This window comes from Oryza brachyantha, chromosome 1 (assembly GCF_000231095.2).
Source record: "Oryza brachyantha chromosome 1, ObraRS2, whole genome shotgun sequence".
NCBI classification, from domain to species: Eukaryota; Viridiplantae; Streptophyta; class Magnoliopsida; order Poales; family Poaceae; genus Oryza; species Oryza brachyantha.
The window spans coordinates 11196966-11222038 of record NC_023163.2 but is presented as its reverse complement, the minus strand read 5'-3'; the positions used below and the strand labels follow the sequence as shown (position 1 = coordinate 11222038).

The 25073-nt window shown below is 39.7% G+C and overlaps 2 protein-coding genes across 2 annotated transcripts; both read left to right on the top strand.

Moving 5' to 3' along the window:
• The first annotated feature begins 6054 nt into the window (after window positions 1-6054).
• Window positions 6055-10424, top strand: LOC102703541. Its single transcript, XM_006645831.3, has 9 exons — window positions 6055-6319; window positions 6544-6641; window positions 6974-7143; window positions 8416-8509; window positions 8728-8838; window positions 8964-9053; window positions 9562-9647; window positions 9750-9814; window positions 10203-10424. The coding sequence occupies exons 1-9, from the start codon at window positions 6142-6144 to the stop codon at window positions 10322-10324; spliced, it is 1014 nt and encodes a 337-aa protein (XP_006645894.1). The 5' UTR covers window positions 6055-6141; the 3' UTR covers window positions 10325-10424.
• Window positions 10425-18599: 8175 nt separating this feature from the next.
• Window positions 18600-25073, top strand: LOC102720644 (serine/arginine repetitive matrix protein 5-like). Its single transcript, XM_006644108.3, has 4 exons — window positions 18600-18968; window positions 20506-22119; window positions 22310-22528; window positions 24228-25073. Exons 2-4 carry the CDS (start codon window positions 20513-20515, stop codon window positions 24364-24366), a joined length of 1965 nt encoding a protein of 654 aa, XP_006644171.2. The 5' UTR covers window positions 18600-18968; window positions 20506-20512; the 3' UTR covers window positions 24367-25073.

Below are 25073 nucleotides of genomic sequence, written 5' to 3'. Positions count from 1 at the left end.
AAATATCTACCACCAAATTCTTTTTCTTTCACAATTATTCGATACCAAACCGGCACCACCCAAAAAAATTAAACCCCAACTCTCGTGTTCATATTTCTATCCAAATATCTCAAATATTCCACACCAATATTAAATTAAAAGTCCTAAGTTCATCCATTTCAGAATTTCGTTGCGCGAACCATCGTTTTGATCGCCATCTAAATTTCTCCCAAACTTCTAAAACATTACCTAATTTATTTTGGACAAAATCTATCTATCCATCCATCCAATTCTCTCTCTCTCTCTCTCACCGTCACTGTTTTCTCTCCCTATCAGCCTCTTTCTGTGTCCTCTCACACCGGCGACGCTGCCCGCTGTTTTGCCAGCCTTGCCACGCAGCTGCTGCCGTCGGTGTCGCTCGCCACGCCAGCGCCCACGCGTCGCCGTCGCATACGCAGCCCGCCTCGAACCGACTCGAAGCCGAGCTCGTCGTCATCATCTCGCCGCCGCCTCTCCTTGCCACCGTCCCTGTCTCCCTCCCATCTCCCTCTCCGTTCTTCCTCTCAAGTCACCACCCACAGAGAAATCGAAGCCCCCGACCACTTCTAATCCTTCCCTGAACCCACGAAAACCGTCGACACCGGAGCTGCCATCGTCAACACCGGGACGCTGCCGGACTCAACCGGTCATCGACGCCGTTCTTCACGAAATCCGCTGCTGCCATCGCCATCCTCCAAATTCAAGGTAGCAATCACCTTCGCCGCACTCGTGCGCCTCTTTCCCCTCTCCTTGCCGGGCGAGATCGCCGCCGGAACCCACCGGCCCGCCGCCCGACCATCTCCCCTGTTCAGCCCACGCTAGCCGCACACCGCGCCGCCACCTCCAAGTGTCTTGGCCTCACCTGGGCGTGCAGCAGCCTCCGCCCTGCTCCCCTGTAGCCTCCCCGGCTGCCGCTCTCACCGGAGCTCGCCGGAGCCGGCGCCCCCATGGCAGCCGCCGCCGGCCTAGATCGGCCACCGCCGCGAGCCTTCCCGGCGCCGTCCTGGGCGTTGTCACCGAGGGGAATGGAACCCCCTCGGCTCCCTGGTCCCGGAACCGGTCTCCCCTCTCCGGTCCGCCGCCCACCTAGCCGCCGGTGCCCTTCCCTGTCACCTGCGCTGGAAGAGAACGAAGGGAGAAGAAAAGAAAAGAACGCAGGAAGAAGGGAGGAAAGAGAAAGTAGGAGAAGAAAAGAAAACAAAAGAAAACAAAAGAAAAATAAGAAAAGAAAGGAAAGAAAATAAAAAAAAAGGAAAAAGAGAAAAATAATAATAGAAGGAGAAGAAGAAAATAAAATAATTAAAGCCCATCCTAATTTCTTTTTCCCATCAAAATAAATCCAAAAATTATTCTTTTCTTCGATTCAAATAATTCTTTGACCTTCGAATCTCGGATTTAAAATCCGAAACCATCGTCCGACTCTTAGAGTTATTCCAAATTCAATGGCGATAGTTTTGTCACCATCTAAAATTTCAAAAATATAGCCCAAACTTCTATTTAGGATTACTATTTATCCAAATATTCCTAAAAAGTAACTCCTTGAATTATTCCAGAATCAACGGCATCGATTTCGTCGCCATCCAAGACTCCAAAGTCAAAACCTTAATTTTGATCTTAGGGTTTACTATTCATTTAGTACTTTGATTCTATTCTTCGAATTTCAGTCAAACCCTTGATCTGATAAACTCTTTTGGCGAACTGTCCTCATCTATCTAAATTATAATACTCAGATCTAGAGCTCACCCTAAAATATCGATACCATTTAGAGCGTCGAATTCATATCATCCATTTCGACCCGAATTTGTTTGATTCCTAACTTCTTTTGTTCTTATACACCAAATCACATATAATTCGATACCATTTAGAGCGTCGAGTTCATATCATCCAAGTTGACATGATCAACGGTGGCACTCATGAAAGCAGCGATCTACTATGCCTTGACTATGCCTTGCTTGTGGCTAAGCGAGTGCCCGACTGCTAGGACGAAAGATATCCCACTGGGCAGTACTAGTAGTAAGTGGGACCAATGAACGGTTCTGTTATCTCGACTCTGATCTAGTCGTGGTATCGTGTGGGTAGATGCTGCAGAGTCGTACTGTATTCTAGTACGCCGTGCTCGCGGTAAATGGAGATGTGTCATTGGGTAATTCCTATTTCTTATGGTATGAGTAGATTTTATAATTAAAATTTGGATTGGAATAAGATGAGAATGATGTGATTAATATTGCTACGTTTTAAAATATCGATTTATAAATGTTTACAAATAAATTGTTTTATCAAAGTAGGAAAAAACTATTTATAATAGGCTTGTTATCAACCCCTCTTGATGAACCCTATATCCTTGTACTACTTGCATGTATTCTACTTGTATTTCTTGGATCGTGGTTTGCTGGGTACGTTTGTACTCATCTCTTGCATATAATGTGGTTCAGAAGAGCATGTCTTCGTCAAGATTGCTCGTGTTAGGGTTGCTCTCTTTGCTTAGGCTCGCTTGTGGAGTTATTGGATTTTCTGCTTGCTTTCTGGTTGGTCTTTTTGAAAAGCTAGGCCGACGTGTCATATTTTCGCCGCTAAGTAAGTATTCTTCGCTGAGTTTGTGCTTTTATACCTTTTCTGTGCGCAACTGAATCATGGACAGTTGCGCGTGTGGGATTCCTGTTTATTTCAGGTACATCCCCACAGAAAAAAAGAAAATTTTGGTATGACCTATTCTGAATTCTTGACATTGTAACATATAAACATAAACCTTCACATCATCATTCACCAAAATAATTCACATCACTAACAAGCAACATCAACTTTATTCCAACTATTGCGTCACAACTATACTTACTGTCTATTATTACGAACAAAACTATGACGTATTTACTAACATGCACATATAATTTTTCTACATACATACTTCCCTATATTCATCATTGTAAATTTGTATTTCAATATTATGTACGACATTTGCCTACTACAAATTAATAATGACTAACGACAAAAATAAATTCTTAACCATCTTCTTACAAAATATTATTTGCAATAGGCTATAACCCAACAAAATTTGTTTACAAACGTCATACTAATACAAACCCCCTAGTTTTTGTCGACAAACCCCGCCAGAACCCACAGTTACCGTGGTATACAACACTGTTATGCAAAAACAGAGAACAGAGATTACCTTGCAAAGCTGCGGGGGATGAACCGCCAAAGCCTCGGTTACCGCTGATCCCACCGTGGGAACCGTGAGCCGCCTTGCGTCGGCAGTAACTGCCCGCTCCGGTCACCATCAGCAATGCACGGTCAGCCTCCTCTCCTTGGACAAAGCGACTGGAAGATTCTAGTCCGCTGCCGGTGGGTGGAGGAAAGATATTTTAGTTCCCCATTCATGTTGGGCCCTAATGGGCCTTTGAATGAATAGTGCAATTTTTTAATTTTTCCCAAAATTTGCGGTTATGATTTTTAATTACGTCGAAAATATACTTTTTCATGAATTTCTTTAATAGCGCTATATATCAACATCTACGACATATATTTTTTTGGTTAAATTCCCTCAAATTTAAAGTCGAAACCGTGACCATGCCGTTACCGCCCCTCGGCGGACGGCCCGGTTATCGCGGTTACCATGGCGGAAACCGCGGTAATGGAACCCTGCTTATGGCTGGCACAGACATGTAGCCTACTCGGCCAAAGCGACGTTATCCACGTTACGGAGGGCCTAGCCCACTCAGGGCATGTACAACAGTGAGACAATGGTCGTATATATATATACATCCATGTCAGATTTATTCTATGTACCATCATTAACTTAACAAAAAACTTGAATGCTGTCTCTTCGTTCACCTACTGTTTGAGCACATGCTCCCAAGTAGGGATAAAAATGGATCGGATACGGAAGGAAACGAGCTTTATCATATTCTTTTTCATATTTTTTCGGAATCAGAATCGGAATTGGAAACTCCGGATACGAAAACGGAATCGAATATTGTTGAATACAAATACGGAGCGAATTCGAAACGGAACGAATACGGTAACGAATAATTACCACAATATAAAAAATCCCTCGAACCAAGCTCATTATTTATCTAAAACAATAGCCGTACAATTCACGCGTTCTCTCGTTCTCTCGGTCTCTCGTTCTCTCCGCACGCAAGCAGCCCGCACAGCACAGCTGCATGCACGCACGAATAGCACATCACAGCGTTAACTGGTTATGGGCTGTGGGCTTTAATGAATTTTGGGCTGTGGGCTGGCCTATAGCATATGAGAGCTGCGGATATCCGGTAAAAAGTTCCGGATAGTTTCTAACCGTTTCCGCTATCTGCTGGATAACAGCGCTACCGTATCCGATCAAAAATATCCGAATCCGAAAAAATCCGAACCGAAGCCATCTGAATTCGAAAACAGTTCCGGAACTCGGAAACTATCCGTACCACTTTCATCCCTACTCCCAAGTTGCATGCTCTATTTTCTAGAGAAAAACTTCATACCTTGGTTGCATGCAACAAATACAAGACATAAAAAATAGTGTATTAAATATTATACAGACAAACAAGTAGGCTATCCATTGTATAATTTGTCTGTTTAGCTATTTCAAACAGACAACAACTATCTCTACCGTTGTACATGCCATCACGGCCGATTGATGAAAAACTAGGCAAAAATCCTATTCCTTTTTATACCACTAGCAAATTGTCCATGCGTTGCAACGAGATTTCATATTTTTAAAATATCATTAAGTGAGAGTAGTTGACACATATAATGCTTGGTTATTTTTTCTAACAAACATAATACAAATAAAAAAGAGCAGGCATTATAAATTTTAAAAGCCCAGTAAAAAATAAAAGCCCACAAAACTCATTTAAAAACCCTAACCCTATTCTCACTCTCTCTCCCCTCACTCACTCACTCCCTCTCTGTTTTGGCAGCGGCGGCGGCGGCAGGCACACATGCGGGGGCGACGGCGAGGAGGGCGGCCGGCGGCGGTGCAGTGGGCTTATGGTGGCGACGGCACGTCGGGCGCGCAGCGACGGAGACCCACGCAGCGGCAGAGCGGCGCGGCACGAGGGCGTCCCGTGCGGCGACGGCGTCCTCGCCGTTCCCTCTCCAACGGTAGTCGGTAGTCAGTTCTCCTCCCAGCCTTTTCCGAGCCTACGCGGGGCCCACGTGTCATCCACGGTAGTGGCTGCCACCACCACTATGTTCTTTTTTATATATGGTATAGATATTATTATTATATACAATAGTAGAGATATTTGAGCAAGCGAGCTTCGACATGGCTGGTCAGTAGGGGTGAAACCGGGTCGGGTACGGTCGGATAGCATCCTTCCGGTATCCTAACCCATATTTTCTTTTCAGGATTGGGTTGATTACGGATATTGTCGAATACAAATACGAAGACGGATAATACCGGGCACAAATACCGAACGGATATATGTTAAAGGATACGAATGATCTCGGTTACGAATACTTATTCGAATATCAAATCAAAACAACAACTATATATACCACATATATAATAGCTATTTAACTATTCCATAAATCTTAAATACAACTATGTCATGGAAGTTACAGCTAGCATTAGCAAAGCTTGCAAGGAAACATAATTGATTTATTAAATTATATCATTAGTATGTTAGTATATATAAACAAGAAGTATACATAAAGTCAATGTACATGTATATGGAACACTTAAAATAATATTTTTTTGTTACTAGGTTTTAATAGTATGTGAATGCAACATGGTTTTTTGATGGGCTATAACTATCCGGGTCACGTAACCGGGTAATATCTATTTTTTTTTGGGTAACTCGTATCCGTCGGATACCACGTTCCCAAACCCGTATTTGTATCCAAGAGAAAAAAACCCGAGCCGACTTGAAATCCGTATTATCTTCCGGATACCCGATTTGGTGACCCGAATTTATCCCGGATTAATTTTGTCAAGTGGACGGACGGATAATATTCATCCCGTTTTCACCCCTCCTGCCCCAGATAGATATAGACCAGTTGACCTAACAAGCACAAGCCAGCCAAGTGTTCGTTTTCAGTTGCCCATACGTCCTTTCTGGCGTGCAGTCGGAGACCTACGACCGCGACGCGTTGCATGCCGTAGGGGCGCGCAACCACGTTATCCTCATGTGCCGGACCCGCTCCTTCCGCCTGCACTCCGCCGCGACCCGACCCCAACTCCTCTCATCCGTGCTCCGGCCGCCGCCGCCGCGCCGCACCACATTCTCGCCCGCCGCCTCCCGCTCGCTGGCGCTGCCCTCCCGTGCCCCCGCCGCCATGGCCGCCGTCTCTTCCTCTCCCCTCGGTACGTACCGTACATGCCCAGTCTGACTGACAGAGAGAGTTCCTCCGGTTTCGATTGGTTCTACTCCTGCCTCGATTTCCTTTTTTTTTTCTCCTGGTTGATTGATTCCGCAGGTCTCGATCAGCGAGGCCCTATGGGGATGCATGGTTGATCTGGCCCTGTCCGACTGAAACCGACTGCTTTGGCTGTTCTGTTCACTTCCTCTTTCTTCCCGTTGCGCGCAGGCGCATCTCAGAAGGCGCTGGAGAGCGTTGGCCGGTGCGATTTGCTGATTGTTGGGCCTGGCGTGCTTGGCCGGATTGTGGCCGAGAGATGGCAACAGGTTAATTACTGCTGATCGTACTTGATTAACCACTCGTACCTTTACTCTGCTTCTCTCTTGTGTTTCTGGATGTCAACCAGCTTGAGTCGTACCTTCGCTGACTTGATGATGATGGAATGCAGCTAATGAAATGGAAGCTTCATGGTGTAGAACAAATTAGTAAACGAGAAACTACAATTATGGCTTTCTTTCCCTTGCTTAACGATGGTTTCTGAATGGAATTTCCCTTTTTTAACTTTTGCTCCCAATGTGCGTGGGGCTGATGATGTATTCTGTGTTCCTTTTTCAAGTAAAGATGTAGATTATGTCTGATAACCGTGCATATTTTACAGGAGCATCCAGGTTGCAGAATTTTTGGTCATACTGCAACTACAGATCATCACAGTGAATTGACTCAACTTGGGATCATTCCCTCCTTGAAGGGGCCAGTTGTTCAGAAAGTTCCATACGTTATTTTCTGTGCCCCTCCATACCGGACAGATGATTACCAAGAGGATCTGAGGTAACAAACTGTACTATTCAAACGATGATCCCCTAGGTCCTGTATGTAGCACTCTGTTGCATTTTATATAACAAACCACAAGTTCTTTCAATAGTTATCCAAGAATGATCTCTGGGCGTTATCTTTCAACTTCTAGAATGGACTAACTGATATCAAAATAGATCAATTAATGGTATGTTAATATTTACTGATAGCAGTCATATAATTGTACTTTGGTCTTGTGGTAACCTGGGAAAACGATGTCTGTTTGGGGAGTGGACACATCAGTTTCTTGATAAGCTTGGGAACCATATAAAACTATTTCCACTATAAAAAAAGAAATGCCATTTGTCCTCTTACCAAACGTCGGTTAAATGCTGACCATCATCTTCACAATATTGTAAGTATAGAGCTCTGACTCGGGACAGTATATAATATGCTACATGCATGGTCAGAATTAGTGACGTTGACTGCATGGCGATGCATCGTACTTTGTTTATTTCAGATTTACGTGTACACGTAGTTCACCATTACAGAATTATAAATTTTACCCTTCTTGAGACGTGAACTTTTAGTGTGAAAATTTGGTGCCTCAATGTACCTAGTTTCTGTAGGCACCAAGTAGAAAATGTAGTAACTTAAGGTATCATCTTAAGGATGGTAAAAAAACTCTTAGTGATAATATACATTTGAGTATTTTGTATAAAAAATGAGGATTTTTCCATTTGTATAATCCTACTCGCAAGGATGAATCTAGAAAAAAAAATTACCCTGTGTCCTCTACCTATCATTCTTTGATACATCACTCCATTTATGTCTTATCATGCACTAGTTACTACTAGTGGGATTTCAAAAATTACCCCCTGTCCTGTGTATCACATATATAGGTTATATGTAGATTCGCCCCTGCCTACTCAAAAGACATAATTTACTACAAATGTGTGCAAGCCAGGATCATAGCCTGGTCCATCATGTTTAGAGACGAGATAGCCCCCTGGGCGTTTTGTTTGTAATTTTGGAACGTTTACTTCCTCGCTAATTTAATAAAATGGCAATCTTTTTCATTAAAAAAATAACTTCGGGACCAACATTGTAAGCAGGAGCCAACAACAACGGTTTGAACACCACTTGGAGGATTGGGCTATAATCAAGTAGATTATTTGCATTAAAGAAAATACAGATTTCAATTAGACAAGTATCTTTGCTAAGAAAATTTTCATGTAGCTATTTTATGCTCTAAGCAAGTATAGCATATCAAGGACATCCAAATTCTTATTGAAAAAACATGTGCAGGGTGGCAGCATCAAACTGGAATGGAGAAGGCTCTTTCCTATTTACATCGAGCACTGCTGTGTATGAATGCAGTGACAATGGATTGTGTAGGGAGGTATAGTTAACCTAAACTGCACAACACACAAGATCAAAATTCTGCCCACAATTTGTTTCTTTTGTATTCTGTAAGAAATATGCCTGTATACGCAGAGAAAAAAATCGTATAGAAAATATTTTGGTGTTTCGAAAGCTCTTGTTTTGTGGCAGTGTTCTAGTATCACATCCAACTTTCTTGATTTCGTTTAACCTTAATATTCCTTTTCTGTTGTGTAGGATTCTCCTTGTGTGCCAATTGGTAGGAGCCCTCGTACTGACGTCCTCCTAAAAGCTGAAAATGTCGTCCTTGAGGCAGGAGGCTGTGTTCTACGGCTTGTAGGACTTTATATATCCTTACTACGAGGCAACTTCATTCCAAAACCTAATACAAAACGTATTAGTAAATGCATATGTACAAATACATTTCTATAATAGAACGGACATGACTGTTATATCTCCTTGACATACCACACAAGAGGGATAAAGGTCCTCATGTTTTTTGGTTATCGAAGGGAACTCTTGATTCACGTCCAGATCACATACTCAATCTGATACACTATGAAGTAAGACTACTTGTCTATGTTTGGATAATAGCATAATTGAGTCACAAAAGAATGTCGTTTTATAATCTGTTCAGCCAACACCAGCTAACTTGTTTATAATGTAGGATCTGGACATTTGAAAAAAAATACATAGCAAAGTTTGTTATAGCCAAATATGTCATTATATTAAACTTGTGTAGCTATTTTTAGAGAATATTTAAGTGGCCAAAGTTATGTCTTACTGCCTTCAAATCCTAAAATGACAACCTCTGTGACTGGATGCAGTAGTTTAGAATTAATTTGGATTCTGTGGGATCAAAAGAAAGTCTCATTATCCAGTTAGAACTAAGCCACTTGTTGCAGTATTTCTATCCATGTGGACAGTCAATGATGCAAATAACAGAGAGGATTGACAAGAAAATCTTGGAGATCTGTAATATAGTACTGTAGTCCGGCTAAAGATTGTTGCATGCGTCTGCATATTCCAAGTATTTGAAAGTATGTGGTTTGCAATTGTTATTATTTGCAGGATGCTGCTTCCCTTGCAATTGCCATTATGAAAAAGAGACCACGTGCTCGTGTTTTTGTTGGCTGTGACAATCAGCCTCTGTCTAGGTCACTACCAAACTTCATCCTGTCGAAGCGACCTTCTTTCTATTCATTTAAGAAAAGTTTTTCTATGCCTAGCTTGCATTTATATGATGTTCTGCTTTGCAGGCAAGAAATAATGGACCTTGTTAACAGAAGTGCGAAATTTGACACGAAGTTTCAAGGTTTCACAGGTAGTCCCTTTAGCTGCTGTTATGATGTAATATTGTGGGGATACTTCTTGTCTATCAAGAAACTAATCATCATGCGGCTACATAAGATTTTAGATAGTAGAGTAAAAAAACACACTCCAAAAAACTAGCATTTTGGCTCGGTTAGCCATTCCCTTGCCAATTTTAGCTAGCCATTCTCGACCTTCACTCATTTGTTATTGGGGTCCACCAAAAGATACAAATCATGTAGAGTAGGATTTCGCTATCCTCTTGAAGTAGATGAGAAATATGGATAGTTAATTTCTTTGGCCAGCTAGCTATAAGAACATTTGGCTAGTATTCTAGTAAGATTCAGTTAATTAGACTCATGAAAATGATTTAAATGATAGTGATCTGCCTGTAAATGCAGGTACCTATGGTCCATTGGGGAAGAGTATGGAAAACTCCAAAACTCGTGCTCAGATTGGGTGGCAACCCAATTATCCAAGCTTCGCAGAATTCCTTCAGCAATTAGATCATACTGGCCGTTAAGTTGAACCTGTGCATTGTGTGGATTAATGTTATTATATATTACAAATTATGGATTAATGTTATTATATATTACAAATTATATTCATATATTGAAAATGTTGGCTATTTTTTAAATCATACAAAGGCCTAGATGTTTAAATAAAAGACTATATAAGATTATAAGTTACGACATATTAACAATTTCGGGTGTAATAAACTACCTCTACGGCTGTACCGAGCTACTCTAGTTCACTGTAGAGATGGCAACGGGGATCCGAAACCCGATGGGTATCTACTCTATTAGAGTATGGGTATAAGCTAAATATATTACCTGTGGGTAAGTAATTGGGTAAATACTTCCACCCGATAGGTACACGGGTATGAAAATGTTCTTATGATACTCATACCCGTTTACTCATGGGTAATAAATAACCGCAAGTTTAAATGCATGTCATGACCTTATATCATATTAGCCTAGCCTAATTAACCAAAACCATAGGTATTTAATCCATCCATACCTTTTCTACTACACTATATGAATGTGTGATGTCCTAAGTATCTAGCGTCTATGCATATACTATATGGAAACTGTGATATTTATGCATATACTAAATAGAAACTGTGATATTTAGATTGTTTTGAACTTTTACGGGTATATGGGTGACCCAATGGATAAGTTTACCCAAGCGGGTATGGGTATGGGGAATTTTTCTTACCCGTGATGGATATAGGTATTTTAATAGTACGAAATTTTACTAGTGGATATGTGTATGGGATAGTAATACCCGATGGGTATTTACCCGTTGTCATCCCTGGTTCTCTGGCTATTTCCCCTTCGTCAAGCATGCATCTTTATATTCATGTATTTAATGCATTTTTCAAGACGTATGAATATTCATGTATTTAATGCATTTTCCAAGACGTATGAATATTCATGTAACTTCTTCCAACGTATGAGTATTCGTGCACTGACTTTGCCCCTGTTTAGTTTCCAAAATTTTTTTCTAAAAATATTATATCAAATTTTTGGATATCTAAATAAAATATTAAACATAGATGAACCAAAAAAACTAATTGTAGAAATCTTGAGACGAATCTTTTGAGCCTAATTAGCCCATGATTAGCCATAAGTGCTACAGTAACCAATATGTACTAATGACGGATTATTTAGACTCAAGAGATTCGTTTCTCGTTTTTTTATTTGTGTCTAAAACCCCTTCCAACGTACGATTAAGTGACATCGGATCAAAAATTCCCCTGCCGTTGCCACCGCCTACTGCTCCCTCAACAGCCGCCCCCGCCTTCTTTGGCGCGCGGGTCCACGACTGGATGGAGCAGCGCCGTCGGGGCCCCCGCCTCCTTGCCGAGCGCCGTCGCCTCCCGCCGGGGCCCCCGCCTCCTTGCCGTGCGCGCCGACGACGACTGGACGGAGCAGTGCTGCCGGGAACCCCGCTTCCTTGCTGAGCGCCGTTGCCGGGGTCCCCGCCTCCTTGCCGCGCACGCCGACGCCGAGAGGATGGAGCGTGCTGCCGGTGACCCCGCCTCCTTCCACATGCACCGACGACGAATGGAGGAGCGCTGCCGCCGGGGTCCCCGCCTCCTTTCCACGCGTGCGGACGCCGAGAGGATGGAGTGCGCCGCCGGGGACTCCGCCTCCTTGCCACGTGCCCCGACGACGAATGGAGGAGCGCCACCGCCGGAGGCCCGCGCGTCGCCGAGATGGATGGAGCCGCCAGTCGCCGAACAGGCAGGGAGTTCAGATCTGGATGTGTTTGACGGTGTGGGAGACGGGGAGAGAGAGAGACATCGTGGGAGAGGAGAGGAGAGTGAGAGAGGATGGGCGAGAAATGGGGTTGAAAAATTTTGAGATGGTTTACATGCGGACCACCGAACAGTTTGTCAAAATAGATTTTTACGTGTGGCTATTTAAGAAGATCGTATCCAAAAATAATTATTAAAATATTAATTTTGTATTAAATAAACTTTGAGTCGAATTTTAAAATGCTAAATGAACTCATGTGAAAAAGTTGTCAAAAGAAAATTGTAGAACTAATTGAGATCTACCATTTTTTTTATCATTTTGCTATCCGAGTTTGATTGAATTATACAAAATTTAAATTTTAAAATATAAGAAATTCAAATAATTTTTTGGATAGTAAATGATTTGAAATGAAACAAATTGTCAAAAGGAAAGTTGTATAACTTATCAAGATGTATAACTTTTGTATTGGTCATTTTTTATATAACTTTGTTTGAATAGTTTGAATATAAATTTCAAATTATGACAATTTTTAAACAATATTTTCAAATACTAAATGGATTCAACTAAAAAAGTCATTAATAACAAATTGTATAACTCATCAAGATTTATAACTTCTATTTTAGTCATTTCTTCATCCGATAAACTGATTTGCAATATTGTTTATAAAATGTATATCTTTTATATAGTTTTTATATAACTATATAAGAGATGTACATTTTGTAAACAATCTTGCAAATCACTTTGTCGGATAAAGAAATAACAAGTTATAAATCTTGATGAGTTATACAATTTTATTATTGATAACTTTTTCAGATGAAATTATTTACTACTTCAAAATATTATTTGAAGTTTTGAAATTCAAATTTTTAATTGATAAAAACAAAGTCACAAGAAAAAATAGCAAAAATAATACCAGCAAGAACACAACAACGTGATAGAGCATGATTTTAGAAATATTTTAGAAAAAAATCATCCAATTTAGAGTTCATATGAGTGAGATACATTAGTTTAAAAATTTTTAAATTTTATTTTCGCATACGGCATCTTAAGTGACCCGTATGAAAAAAATCGATTTTCCTTTACGGACACTTAAATGAGCCGCATGTAAAAATGAGCTTATTTTTATATGCGGCCCTAAAAAGAATTCCATACAGGCCACTTAATCAGCCGTATAAGAAAATGACCCTCGATTTTTATAGACGCCGCTAGTTATGGTCCGAAAAAAAAATGAGGGGCCTCTTATAAATCTAGATCAAATCTGCCTAGTTTCTTTAATATAATTGTTTTGCACGATCTACGAATTGTGATAATAAGACCAACCTAATCAACGACCAGATCTTTCCAATTAATGTAGAAGCTTACAGAAAATGTGCAATTAGTATAAGTATACAACTCAGACTAATGCAATATTGATGTGAATATGATTCTCTTACTGTTGTATGTTCTTTCAGCTGTTCTCGGCCGGTATGATATGAAAGAGGCATGTGTTGATTTGTGATGTATACGATACATTGATATTCATTAATAAGAAGTGTTGTAGCTAAAATGTTTCCTTTCATAGTCCTGTGCCATAACCCATAAAGACACGTATAAAGGTGTCTATTAGCTGACTCTCTCAATCGTTACCTAAGCAAATTTGGTGATTTAGAGGAAAGAAAAGGAAGGAGAGAGAAAAGCTGTTGTCATGCATGACAACGGCTTAGAGTCGACTGTTAGCATTTATTAAAGGAAACATTCTTGCATGGAAATATATAAAAAGAAAACTAGCTTAATAAAAATATTTTATTGTATTAATGAAGAGATCACACCTGACTCTACCCTTATACGTATCATTTTAAAATAGACTCTTATTACTGACGTGGCTTGAGATAAAACCCACAATGGGCTCTACTGTTGAACATGCTCTAAGTAACGTCACATATAAAAATATGTACACTACAAATCATTAAAACAAGTATAATTTTAATTAAAAGATAATACAATATAAAAATAATATAGAGGGTTCATCGTGCCAAAATAGGGGTAGTCACATGCCTACCTAGAATATCTTTGGCTATGCCTATATTAATGAGTAAAATGCATGGTCGGTTGGATTGAGATGTTCTCTTATGTCTTTGAACTTATAAAATACACATCTAGATCTCTAATCTTACTTTAATATATCATCTAGTCTAAAGTATACATGATGTAACTCGGGCACCGACATGATTGTCTAATATGGTAAGAGTTTTGTATTAGGTCTCTCTGCTAAAGTATTTCCCTAAATTGAGTTCCACCACTTTTAAATTAGATTGGAGACAAAGATGATTAGGGCCGTGGTGGAGTGATTCGGCAGTGCTTGGAGTAGATTTTAGAATAAATTGTAGCAAAAGGGTATATAAATGTAAAATTCTCGCCAGCATGTACATGTACACCAACACCCTAGCTACATATACGTACTTTGGACCTTAGATGATACTAAAACAATATAATGATTAAAATTAGCATGTTACAAATTCATGATTAAAAGACACCCTAATCAAAGTTTAAGCACATGCTATTTACTTTACTCTTTTATTAATCTAGCTGTTTACAATCATGTACATAATCCTAGCTCAGGGAACTGACCGTCTTGCCAAATCGGGCGTTCCCTTGAATGCATTCATCTGCCTTCGCCTCACACGGAGAGGACAGGATTACATCAATGCGATGCAAATGTGGAAACGACCTTATATTCCTAGGGAGTTGGGGTTTGGCCCATCCATTTACCACACACGCACACATCATCATCAATTCATCGTCATCATCGGACTAATCATGTGTTTTGTGTCACGGCATGGCAGGTTTGTAGCTGCAACCACCTAGCCGCTCACAGGGGCCCATAGGGGCCTTGGTTCATTTACCATGTCTAGACCCATTTAAGATAAACTATACTCACTCTGTCAAAAAAAAAAATCAATTCTTCAGTTTTCGTGTCCAATATTTAACCATCTGTCTTATTTAAAAAATTTTCAAAAAATTTTCAAAAAATTAGTCACACGTAAAGTACTATTTATGATTATCATCTAACAAAAACAAAAATATCAATCGCAAAAAAAATTTGGATAAGACGAATAGTAAAAAAAATATAGGTAAAAAGTGAAAAAAATGGTTTATTTTGGGACGGAGGGAGTAGACATTTGCATCAAAAGGAATTCAACACGCTATCTTTTTTCTTATACTTATGCTTACATGTCAAAATCTGAAATTTAAACCTTAAATTTATTTTTCAGTTTTAACTTTTGGATCACTAAGAATACATATATAAAAGTTTTATTCATAAATTATTTTTTATTTATAAATATGTCGTTTGGTTTTTTCCATGAAAAATCCAAACAATCTATTCTCCACAAAATGCAGGAATATAGACAACTACTCACACAGTTGAAACATAATAAAAGAACCGAAACAAAACGGTGGTTGAACCGGAAAAAACCAGAACTTACAGTGTAACTGGAAAAAACCGAAACCGACAACCTCGGTGGTTTGGTTTTGCTTAAAGGCCGTCCTTGTAATTGAACCGGTAAAAAAATGTGAATTGACCTTTTTTTTGAACCGGCCAGTTTTTTAAGAATTGAACTGTTTTTCTTAATTTGTCCTATAGCATTATTGTGTTATGAATTTATTAGATTACCGTACTATAACTATTATTTTAATATTAGGGCCATGTAATAAAATATATATTGTTTATTTATACCTCTTTTACTATTTGTGATAGTTGTATATTAAAAATAATATTATCAAATTAAATATTAATAAATAAAAAACACGTGATTTAATCGGTGAACCAATGAACCGACCACCACCGAAGCGGATCCACCTCCGCTGCAGCTTTTTATACTATGAGTCAAAGTAGACCTTCCACGTAGAATCAAGTCATATTTGGCACAGCTAGAATTGTGTGCAATTATGGTGAACCAGCGAGATGGGTGAACCAGTGAGCTCAAAGGCAAAGAGGTTATCGGAATAGTATATTTACAAATAAAAATAATTTGTGAATAATTTTTTATATATGCGTTCTTGACGATCTAAAAGTAAATACTGAAAATAAACTATAATAAAAAAATCCCTAAATCCAACTCAAAATTAAAAATTAAAAATTTAAATTTTAGCTTATAAGCATAAGGAGAAGCGGACTGAAACGTGTATTAGTGTGGCGCCAGTGGCTAAGACCGTGACTGAGTAGTGGTCATGTGAGAGCACTACGGGTAACCGAATTTATGGTGCAGAGTCAAAGATTAGGATAAGGCATCTTAATTAGGAGAACTTTAGTTGCAAAAAGGACTACAAACTTGGCATCTCACGTACATCTAAGTACATATTTGAAATAAAAAGAATTTTGTACGAATTTTAATACAAATAGTCCATGTCCTCTGGTCCAATCGGTAAAAATATGCTATTTTGTACCATTCTTTGAGTCAACCTTCAAATGGTTGAAAATGTTTAGATTGGCCGCATGGAAATCATGCATTGGCGCATATTTGTCTGGATTTGGGTTACAACAATGTTAAATCTTTTCTCAATTATACGGAAGACATATACGTATACACATGACTCTATACATGTATCTATGGCTATGTTCCTAGAACACAATGAAAAAAAAATGAAGACTAGTGGTAGATTCCTAACCTTAATAAAATTGTATTAAAAGCATGCATAATATTCACACACACTTAAAGAGGCGAAGACTAGCGGTAAATCCATGACCTCCTTAAAATCATATTAAAAGAAAGCCATGCACATAATATTCATGGTGTTAGGATCTGGACCCTGATGTGTCGTACGATGAACCCCATGACACTACACTGCATCACTGGCTATTGCAATAGAAATTAGTGGTAAAATATATTTTAGATATAGTGTTAATGTCTAAATGCTAACTTTCTACTAGATGACTTGGTTTCTTAATAATCTCCGTATTCCGAATAGTATGCACTCGCTGGTACATCTCGAGGCATATTGCCTTTGTTGTTAATTCCATGAAGCTCAAACATGATATTGTTTGTCACACGATCTTGATCCTAAAATGTAACTGCTTTTAATCGTGGAACTTTTGGCCACATCATTTGTATTTTCCCTTGAGAATTAACTACTACCATCCCATTAATATACTACATCCGTCCCATAATAACCTCATTTTTTGTTTTTCCGTGTCCAACGTTTGACCATTCGTCTTATTTGAAAAATTTGTATAAAAACTTAAAAAAATTAGTCACGTATAAAGTACTATTTATATTTTATCATCTAGTAACAATAAAAATATTAATCGCAAAAAAATTCAAATAAGACGAATGGTCAAACGTTGGACACGGAAAAACGAAAAATGAGGTTATTACGGGACGGATGTAGTATGACATAATATATGATTGACACGTAGTACAATCAGTTAGTACAAGATAAACACAACTACATGACGTGAGAGTTTATAAAACCGTGGAGAACCTTTGTCGCCCCGATGATGCCGGCGAAAACCGCGTGATTACCACGTTAACCGTGGTTGAACAATGCAAAAGCCACACTAAATTTTACCAACATTTCATTTTATTTAAATTTAGAGTGGGACCGCGGTTTACCATTACTAGTCGCTAACGGTAGCACGGTATCTGTGGTAACCAGTTAACCACACGGTTCTATAGACAGGCAGTTCCAGAAAAAATATTATGAGGGGCTGAACGAAAGAGAACTACTTGTAGCCCTTCCTTCTCTTTAGTAATACAACAAATTTTGTTCGAGAGGCTAAGGGAGATTTAATGGTACATATCAGGTGGGGGGCTGAAGCCCCCTAGCCCCGGTGATAAATTTGCCCCTGCCTATAGACCGTGGCCAACGTTGTTGCAGTAGCTAGATGGGCATGGAAGAAATGACCTGCAACTCCATCAAATGTACACTTCTATTAACTACACATTCCACGTTGGTTTAATAAAAGTATAGCAAAGTGGCAGGATTCCCGTGTTATATTCACATTAGTAACATCTATTATCCCATGAAAAACATGCTTATTCTGTTCCAAAATATTTTATATTTGATAATATTTTGTAAAAAATTCAAAACTATAATTACCCGTAAATTTTCGAATACTTGTTACAAAGTATGCATAAACTATCCTAGTATCATAAATTTATTATACTTCATAATATAATTTTAATATAACTAGTCGAATGAGCATGCACTTTTACACGTAAAAGAAAACATACTCGTGCATCGTATCGTACTGTTATCCTTAATTTGATTTCGTAAGCGGCTATTTAGATTTGGTGTGAATTTCACCGAGCAGGGTGGTACATTCAACACCACTGCTATTTTCTCCCCAAACCTTAACAAACGATCAAAATTTCAAAAAACTTGACGTCAATTTAACGTAAACATTGAATATTCACGCTGAAATGGATCCTCCTCACATGGATATATCATAGCGTGAGAGAGGCCGATATTTCCAAAGATATTTTTGAGCAGAATTTCCTACAATAAACAAAAAAAAAAACAACAAAAAGAATAAGGCCAAGCCTGGATGGCTGGATCCGTGCCGAAGAGAAGAGAAGGAGAAGAGAAGAGGCGAGAGCGAGAGAGAGAGAGCGCGCCTCAGAGAGAAGAACCCGTCATCCCCCCTCTCCCGGCCGCTTCTCTCGATTTTGCGGGGCTCCCATCTTCCTGCGCCACATCCCCACCCCCACCCCCTGCCTCCCATGGGCGACTAGGGTTTCCACCCCCCCGCGGGCCTCCTCCGCCTCCGCCTCCCACCTCTCTGTTCTCCCCCCCCCCCGCTCGCGCCGGCAGGGACGGCGCCGCGCCCGGCCCAGATCCGGACGCCGCCGGACCCGGACCCGGCCCCAGATCCAGTGGCCCGCCGCCGCGCCGACCTGACCTGACCTGAACTGAGAGGATAAGGTGAGGTGAAATCATGGTGGTGTGTTTCCTCTCTCTCTCTCTCTCTGGATCTGGAATTGGGGTTGGTTCTGTTTTGGTTGTGGTGCTCTTGAATTTTTGGGGGAGGTTTGCTCGTGTGTGAGCCAACTGTGTCATTCATACGGCTCGTTGTAGCAAATTCCAATTGAGTAGTCAGTGGGCGCGTGGAATCCGCAGTTTTTTTTTGGATAATGTGTCCACGTTGTGTGGATAAAGGAGAAGAATACCAAAGGTTTTGTTCATACATATGTCGAAGATCTAGACGGGGCAACTTGCCAGCTCGATGAAACTGTAGTGGAAATGACATTGTGTCTAGGCACTCAAATTGGTAATTGACTCCAAATGTTTCCAGAGAAAGAATTGCTATGCTTAAAACTGTTCGTCGTTGTGCGATTGCTTTTATTAATACATCATGCGTAAGGATGCATGTCGCTTTGGACAAAGTGTATTCAACTTTTAATAAATTGGCTATTCACATAGGCAAATATACCGACTTGGGGATTGTCTATTGTTTACATGCAGCCTTAGAAACTAAAATAAAAAGAAAACCCCAAACTAAACAAAAAACAAAGTGAATATTGGATATCTAAATTGAACATACAACCTATGGCTGTGCATGCAACGCTGGCTATCTACTCAACTTAAGCACATTATGCATCTTCTAGCATGCTCAATAGTAGGATTGAGTGATTATCTGATATTTGTGACAGCTATTTGACGGTATAAATGATGGAATTAACTACTATAAAGTGAAAATATTACTTTACAAAGACCAGACAAGGAGCCTTTATATAGAAAATTTATGCACTGTTTAGGAGTTTGCGAAGCGTGCCCATGGAAATCCAAATTGAAAAAAAAAATCACTGCCAATGTGATAATACTGCCAGAGTGGGACATGGTGGTTCTGTTTTGCTGTTTTCACTGAGTTAGGCAATTTTTTTTTTCTGAAATACATTTGGCTCAATTGTCTGTATAAAGCACAAAATTTGGATGCCATCTCACCGTTTGGTTTACTTAGCTGTTGGTAATGTTTCCTCAATGCTTTATAATGCAGCCAAAAGGCTGGGTCTGACCGCTATCCTTTTTAGATTTTCATACAAGTCATGCCCTTCCCTTCTAATTTAATGCAAGCCACAAGTTTCTATTCCAGGAGCTGATATAAAACTTACTTTGAAGGCAGTAAGATTTCAGGTTACTGCACAACACATTCTAATGGTTCAGTGGCTTGAACACTATCCTTTATTATTAGTGTAATATAATAGTGTAATTGCTGAAGTTGTTATTTCTTATTTGTAAACTTTTCAATAGAAAGCAATCCTTAGTTTGGTTATCTTTGTGGATATGAGGTTATTCTGCACAAGTCTTAACTTTTTGCTGTCTATTATCTTGTCTTGTTAATTTACGGTTTTATCAGTGGCTCAGCTGAATAGTTTGGAAACAGATTACCTACTACTCTATTGTATAATGTGCTATGGGTTTTTACTTATTATCTGATCTTATACTATTCTGTTTCTCTTAGTACTCAGATGGATTACATCTCCCCTGATAGAAGTCTGGAAGGGGCTTGTGGAGATCCTGGACCTTTATTTGGAGATCATGATGGGAGCTTATTGGATCACATGGGTTTCCATGGGGATCCACAGCATGTATCTCCACAGCTAAATGAAGGGCTTTTAGTTGATCCAACTGACCAAATTTCATATTTGGGTGCTGATTCTCTTCCCTTTATGAATGATCAAATCCCATGCAATACAATGAAGTCTGCCTCGACTAGTCCAGCATCTCCCCTGAAGCAAGCAGATGACCATCATGTGCATATAGATTCTGATATGGAAAATGATGCAGCTGAACAGAATCTGCACAATAGTTACTCTGAGGAACAAGCTACTTCTCTGGGCTACAACACAAATCGGGCCACAGCAGTGGTTGATGCTGAGCAGGCGACAGAACTTCATGAAAGTAGTGGTAATAATGCATCAAACTTCCAAGAAGAAACTACACATTGTGATACCTATCTTGGTGACGCTATGTTAAATGAAAATAGCAGTAGGGATTACCAACTTAACAATAGTGGTGTGGATGATGATGAAATTCCAAATTCTTCTGCGCTTCAAATGGAAAATATGGACAGCAGAGGGTTACATGAGACTTCTCGCAGTGAAAAGTATGAGTCAGAGGATGATCAAATGAATGGTAGGAATTCTAGTCCTAGTGATGAACGTGATGAGAACTGCAACTCTGTGATTGAGCCATCTTATTTGGAAGCAATGGACAAGGAAAATCCTGGTTCCAAAAATGGCATATTAACACCAAGCAATCAATGGGATTCTCCTCCTGAAAGTTCTGCAAGACATGAAAAGGGAACACCATCACCAGATAGGATGGTTTCGCTTCCAGCTGAGAGGTCTCATACTCATTCACCTAAGGAACTGGAGTCACCACGTGTTGAAAATGATGTTGGTAAATTTGCCAGTCCTCAAAACTCACCAGCTAGACGCCGTTCCCGGTCTCTTGAAAAGCATGATTCCAACCACAGAAGGACTTCTTCACGTGAGTTATCTCCGCATGTTCGTCAAAACTCTCCATCTCCTCCAGAAAAGAAAGCACGAAGGGAGCATCGACATGGAGATGGGTCACCACGGCGAAGATCTGTGTCCCCTAGAAGGGGTTTGCCCAAGAGGAGGGACTCACCAAGGAGGGATTCACCATCAAGGAGAAGGGACTCACCAAGGAGGAAAGACTCCCCATCAAGAAGAAGGGACTCGCCAAGGAGGGATTCCCCATCAAGGAGAAGAGACTCACCATCAAGGAGAAGGGACTCACCAAGGAGGGCATCCCCATCAAGGAGAAGGGATTCACCAAGGAGGGACTCCCCATCAAGGAGAAGGGACTCACCAAGGAGGGACTCCCCATCAAGGCGAAGGGACTCACCAAGGAGGGCCTCCCCATCAAGGAGAAGGGACTCACCAAGGAGGGACTCCCCATCAAGGAGGAGGGACTCCCCACGAAGGAGGCATAGGTCAAAATCAAGGTCACCCTCGAGGAAAACTGATGGCTCTAGACATAGAAGGGAACATGGTAGATCTCGGTCAAGGTCTCCTCACTCAAGGAGTCACCATAGACGATCTCCAAGGTAATTTTTCTTTCCATGAGTAACTTCCAAGACCAAGCTTTTTCATGGACATGTTTTAAAATGTTGAAGGCATTGATCTTTAGTAGTAATATCAGCTACTGATGCAGCTTCCAATAGTCTCATTTTCCTTCCATGGATATTCATTTCTATGCTCTGCTAGTTCAATCTTCTGTTTGTTTTGACATTGTAGAAGGCATTCACCCCGGCGCAGATCATCTCCATCCAGTCATCGTCATCATTCACCTAGAAGGCCTTGGTCACCACCTGCCAACAGGAAGACTGGATTGGGTAAGCCTGGACGGAATCTATTTGTTGCAGGTTTTAGCTATGCCACCACTGAGCGAGATTTGGAAAAGAAATTCTCTAAGTATGGCCGTGTGACAAGTGCACGTGTTGTTCGGGATAAAAGGTAATACTTCCATATGGAGTTATTCATACCTCACTTATTTTTTTTCCCTCCAAATGCATAGACATCTTTTTGGCATTATATTTTGGTTTCAGTGCATATTTATTATTCTTTAAAGGTAGTCCATCCCCCAAGCACAAAATATCTTTTGACATGTGGTTTGCAAGATCTTTCTGAAAATGTTGTCTTCCTTGGACATGTGCTACAGGTTTACAATTTTTAAATTTGAGGGTAGTTATTCTTGTTATAAATTTTAATCTGATACTCCCTCTGATTCCAAATATAAATAATTTTTAGACTTGTGCACAAGAATTGCCAGAATAGCTCAAGTGACCTTGTTGCCCTTCATTTATACTGCATTGGAAAAGATAGATATTTATTTGTGAATGGGACAGCATTTGTTTAGCTACAGCAAACAGGAAATAAAAGATGTAATGGTGTCTAGAAGTTTCTAAATGGCTTGCATCTAGAAAAGAGATGATAATGCTATATCAGTTACATTGGAATTGGAGGGAGTAATACATACATTTGACAAACAGCTCGATGCCAGGTTAAATTATTTTCATTCTATTGAAGCTCGTTATCATTGGATGATACTCTTCTCTGCTGCAACTACATTTGCATGACATTTCTTATCAAGTTTCTGTTGCACCTTGTCCAAAGCCAACCAAATATGGACAATGCCATGTTAGAAGAATGCAAGTTGTGAAACTATAACCTTTTTTTAATTGTTTCATTATTTATACATTATGTTCCTCTAGTTTTAGTTCTGTCTGTGTTGCATTCAAAGGAGTCTAGAGCCTGATGTTCAGCTGGTTGATGTTAACTTAATATTCTGCTGGCTAACATTTAAAGCTGAAGCTTGAGAGGAGCACATTTATTTTCCTGAGTATATAGCTTAACAGTTACCACACAGTTCATAGCATCATATTTTTGTTGCTATATTTAGTATAGTACATGCGTGAATGCAATGTGCATGTAACCTAAATTTGATACATTGTACACAGTCATATCAATGAGAGAAGGATAATTTTGGCTGGCTATAACCTATCCAAAATTGTGCTATATTTAGTATAGTCATCTTGCTTTGGTGATTGTCGTGTATCCTGGTGTGAAAGAACTTACTAAATTTCACCCTGCCAAGTTTGCGACGATCCGAGTAAAAACAATCAAATTTTGAATTTAGGAACATTTTGCCATTCTACTGACTAACAATGATAACTCTTCTTTTTGATTGATGAGGCTGATATGTATCTTACTATCCACTCCCTTCAGTTAAAACGAAAATTGATGTTTGGGACAAAATTTTGTTAAACTTTTGAAATTATGAGCATCAAGTTTATACTAAAATAACTTTATAAAACCTAACTAATAAGTTTTTGATACCATGGTACTACTTTTCAAGGCAAATCTATGCATACTATTTTTTGTTTGTAACTTAGGAATTTGAGAAATTATTCATGCTCGGAATTAAAGTTTGAACTTCAAATTTTTGACCAAGAGTGCTATGATAGAGTTCCTCTTGAGTACTGTTAACATGTTCCAAACATGTGACACAGTGTAAAGCTCGGGCACTTACCTTGATAGAAGCAGTTTGTCAGCATATAATATTACCTTTTCGAAGCAACCCATTTCGGTCAGTACTTTATTAGATCATTTTGCAAATGAAATATTTCTTAAACCCAGTTTATATTTTCTATAGGTCTGGGGATTCTCGAGGTTTTGGATTCTTATCTTTGGAGAAGGACGAGGATGCTGATGCAGCAATTCGTGCTTGTGATGAGACCGAGTGGAACGGTAGGATCATTCTTGTGGAGAAGTCAAAGGCACCGACGTGGTGAATCTTACACCTTGGAGCTCCGCACAAAACAGCATTGCTTCAGCTTGCACAGCTTTTGTCGCACCAAAGATTTCCTATTGACTATAACATAAATTATCTTTACATATGGCAAACTCACTTGAACCCAGCTATTGTTGGTATATTAGGAGTAAGAGTCATAATGCACTTCCTATGGCTACCTTGCTGACAATTACAAAGAATAAGATGTTATGTCACACCTTAGCTTGTTTCAGGGCCCTGCTGCTGATAAGAGGGAATTAGTACCTTTAAATGTCTGCTACCTCTGCGCACAAGATATTAATGCTCTGCCAGGTGTGCAACTGTGCATGAGTCGTTCATCTTCTTCATGACCTGGCCAAGTGGTTAGCTCGACAGCATTAAGGGGGTGAATGGAATTCAGATCTGCGAGGCTCTGATACTAAAACCATTTAGTTGACTTTCCAATAATTTATAATGTAGGTTTCAACCATCATGTTTATATTTGCACCTTGTGAGGTAAAAATGACACGTTTCTTTCTTCCTTCACTGTAGTCTGTTGTTTTGGATTCTAGTTACTCCGTGCTCGATAATGGGTATAGCCAACTTGTATTTTCTTTTTATTTGTCATGGTTTCCTGTATGTACCATTCTGCTGAATTCACAACTACCTATGCCGGAAAATCTTTGAGCCTCGCAGCTAGCTTCTTTTGTTTGGCACCGTAAAATTGCT

What these genes read in the sequence shown, in the direction of transcription:
- LOC102720644 (XM_006644108.3), top strand. Translation starts at nt 20,513, where the DNA reads ATGGATTACATCTCCCCTGATAGAAGTCTGGAAGGGGCTTGTGGAGAT. An exon ending in CACCATAGACGATCTCCAAG is followed by an intron (nt 22,120 to 22,309) that starts GTAATTTTTCTT and finishes TTGACATTGTAG; the next exon opens with AAGGCATTCACCCCGGCGCA. An exon ending in CGTGTTGTTCGGGATAAAAG is followed by an intron (nt 22,529 to 24,227) that starts GTAATACTTCCA and finishes TATTTTCTATAG; the next exon opens with GTCTGGGGATTCTCGAGGTT.
- LOC102703541 (XM_006645831.3), top strand. Translation starts at nt 6,142, where the DNA reads ATGTGCCGGACCCGCTCCTTCCGCCTGCACTCCGCCGCGACCCGACCC. An exon ending in ACAATGGATTGTGTAGGGAG is followed by an intron (nt 8,510 to 8,727) that starts GTATAGTTAACC and finishes TCTGTTGTGTAG; the next exon opens with GATTCTCCTTGTGTGCCAAT. An exon ending in TCAATCTGATACACTATGAA is followed by an intron (nt 9,054 to 9,561) that starts GTAAGACTACTT and finishes TATTATTTGCAG; the next exon opens with GATGCTGCTTCCCTTGCAAT.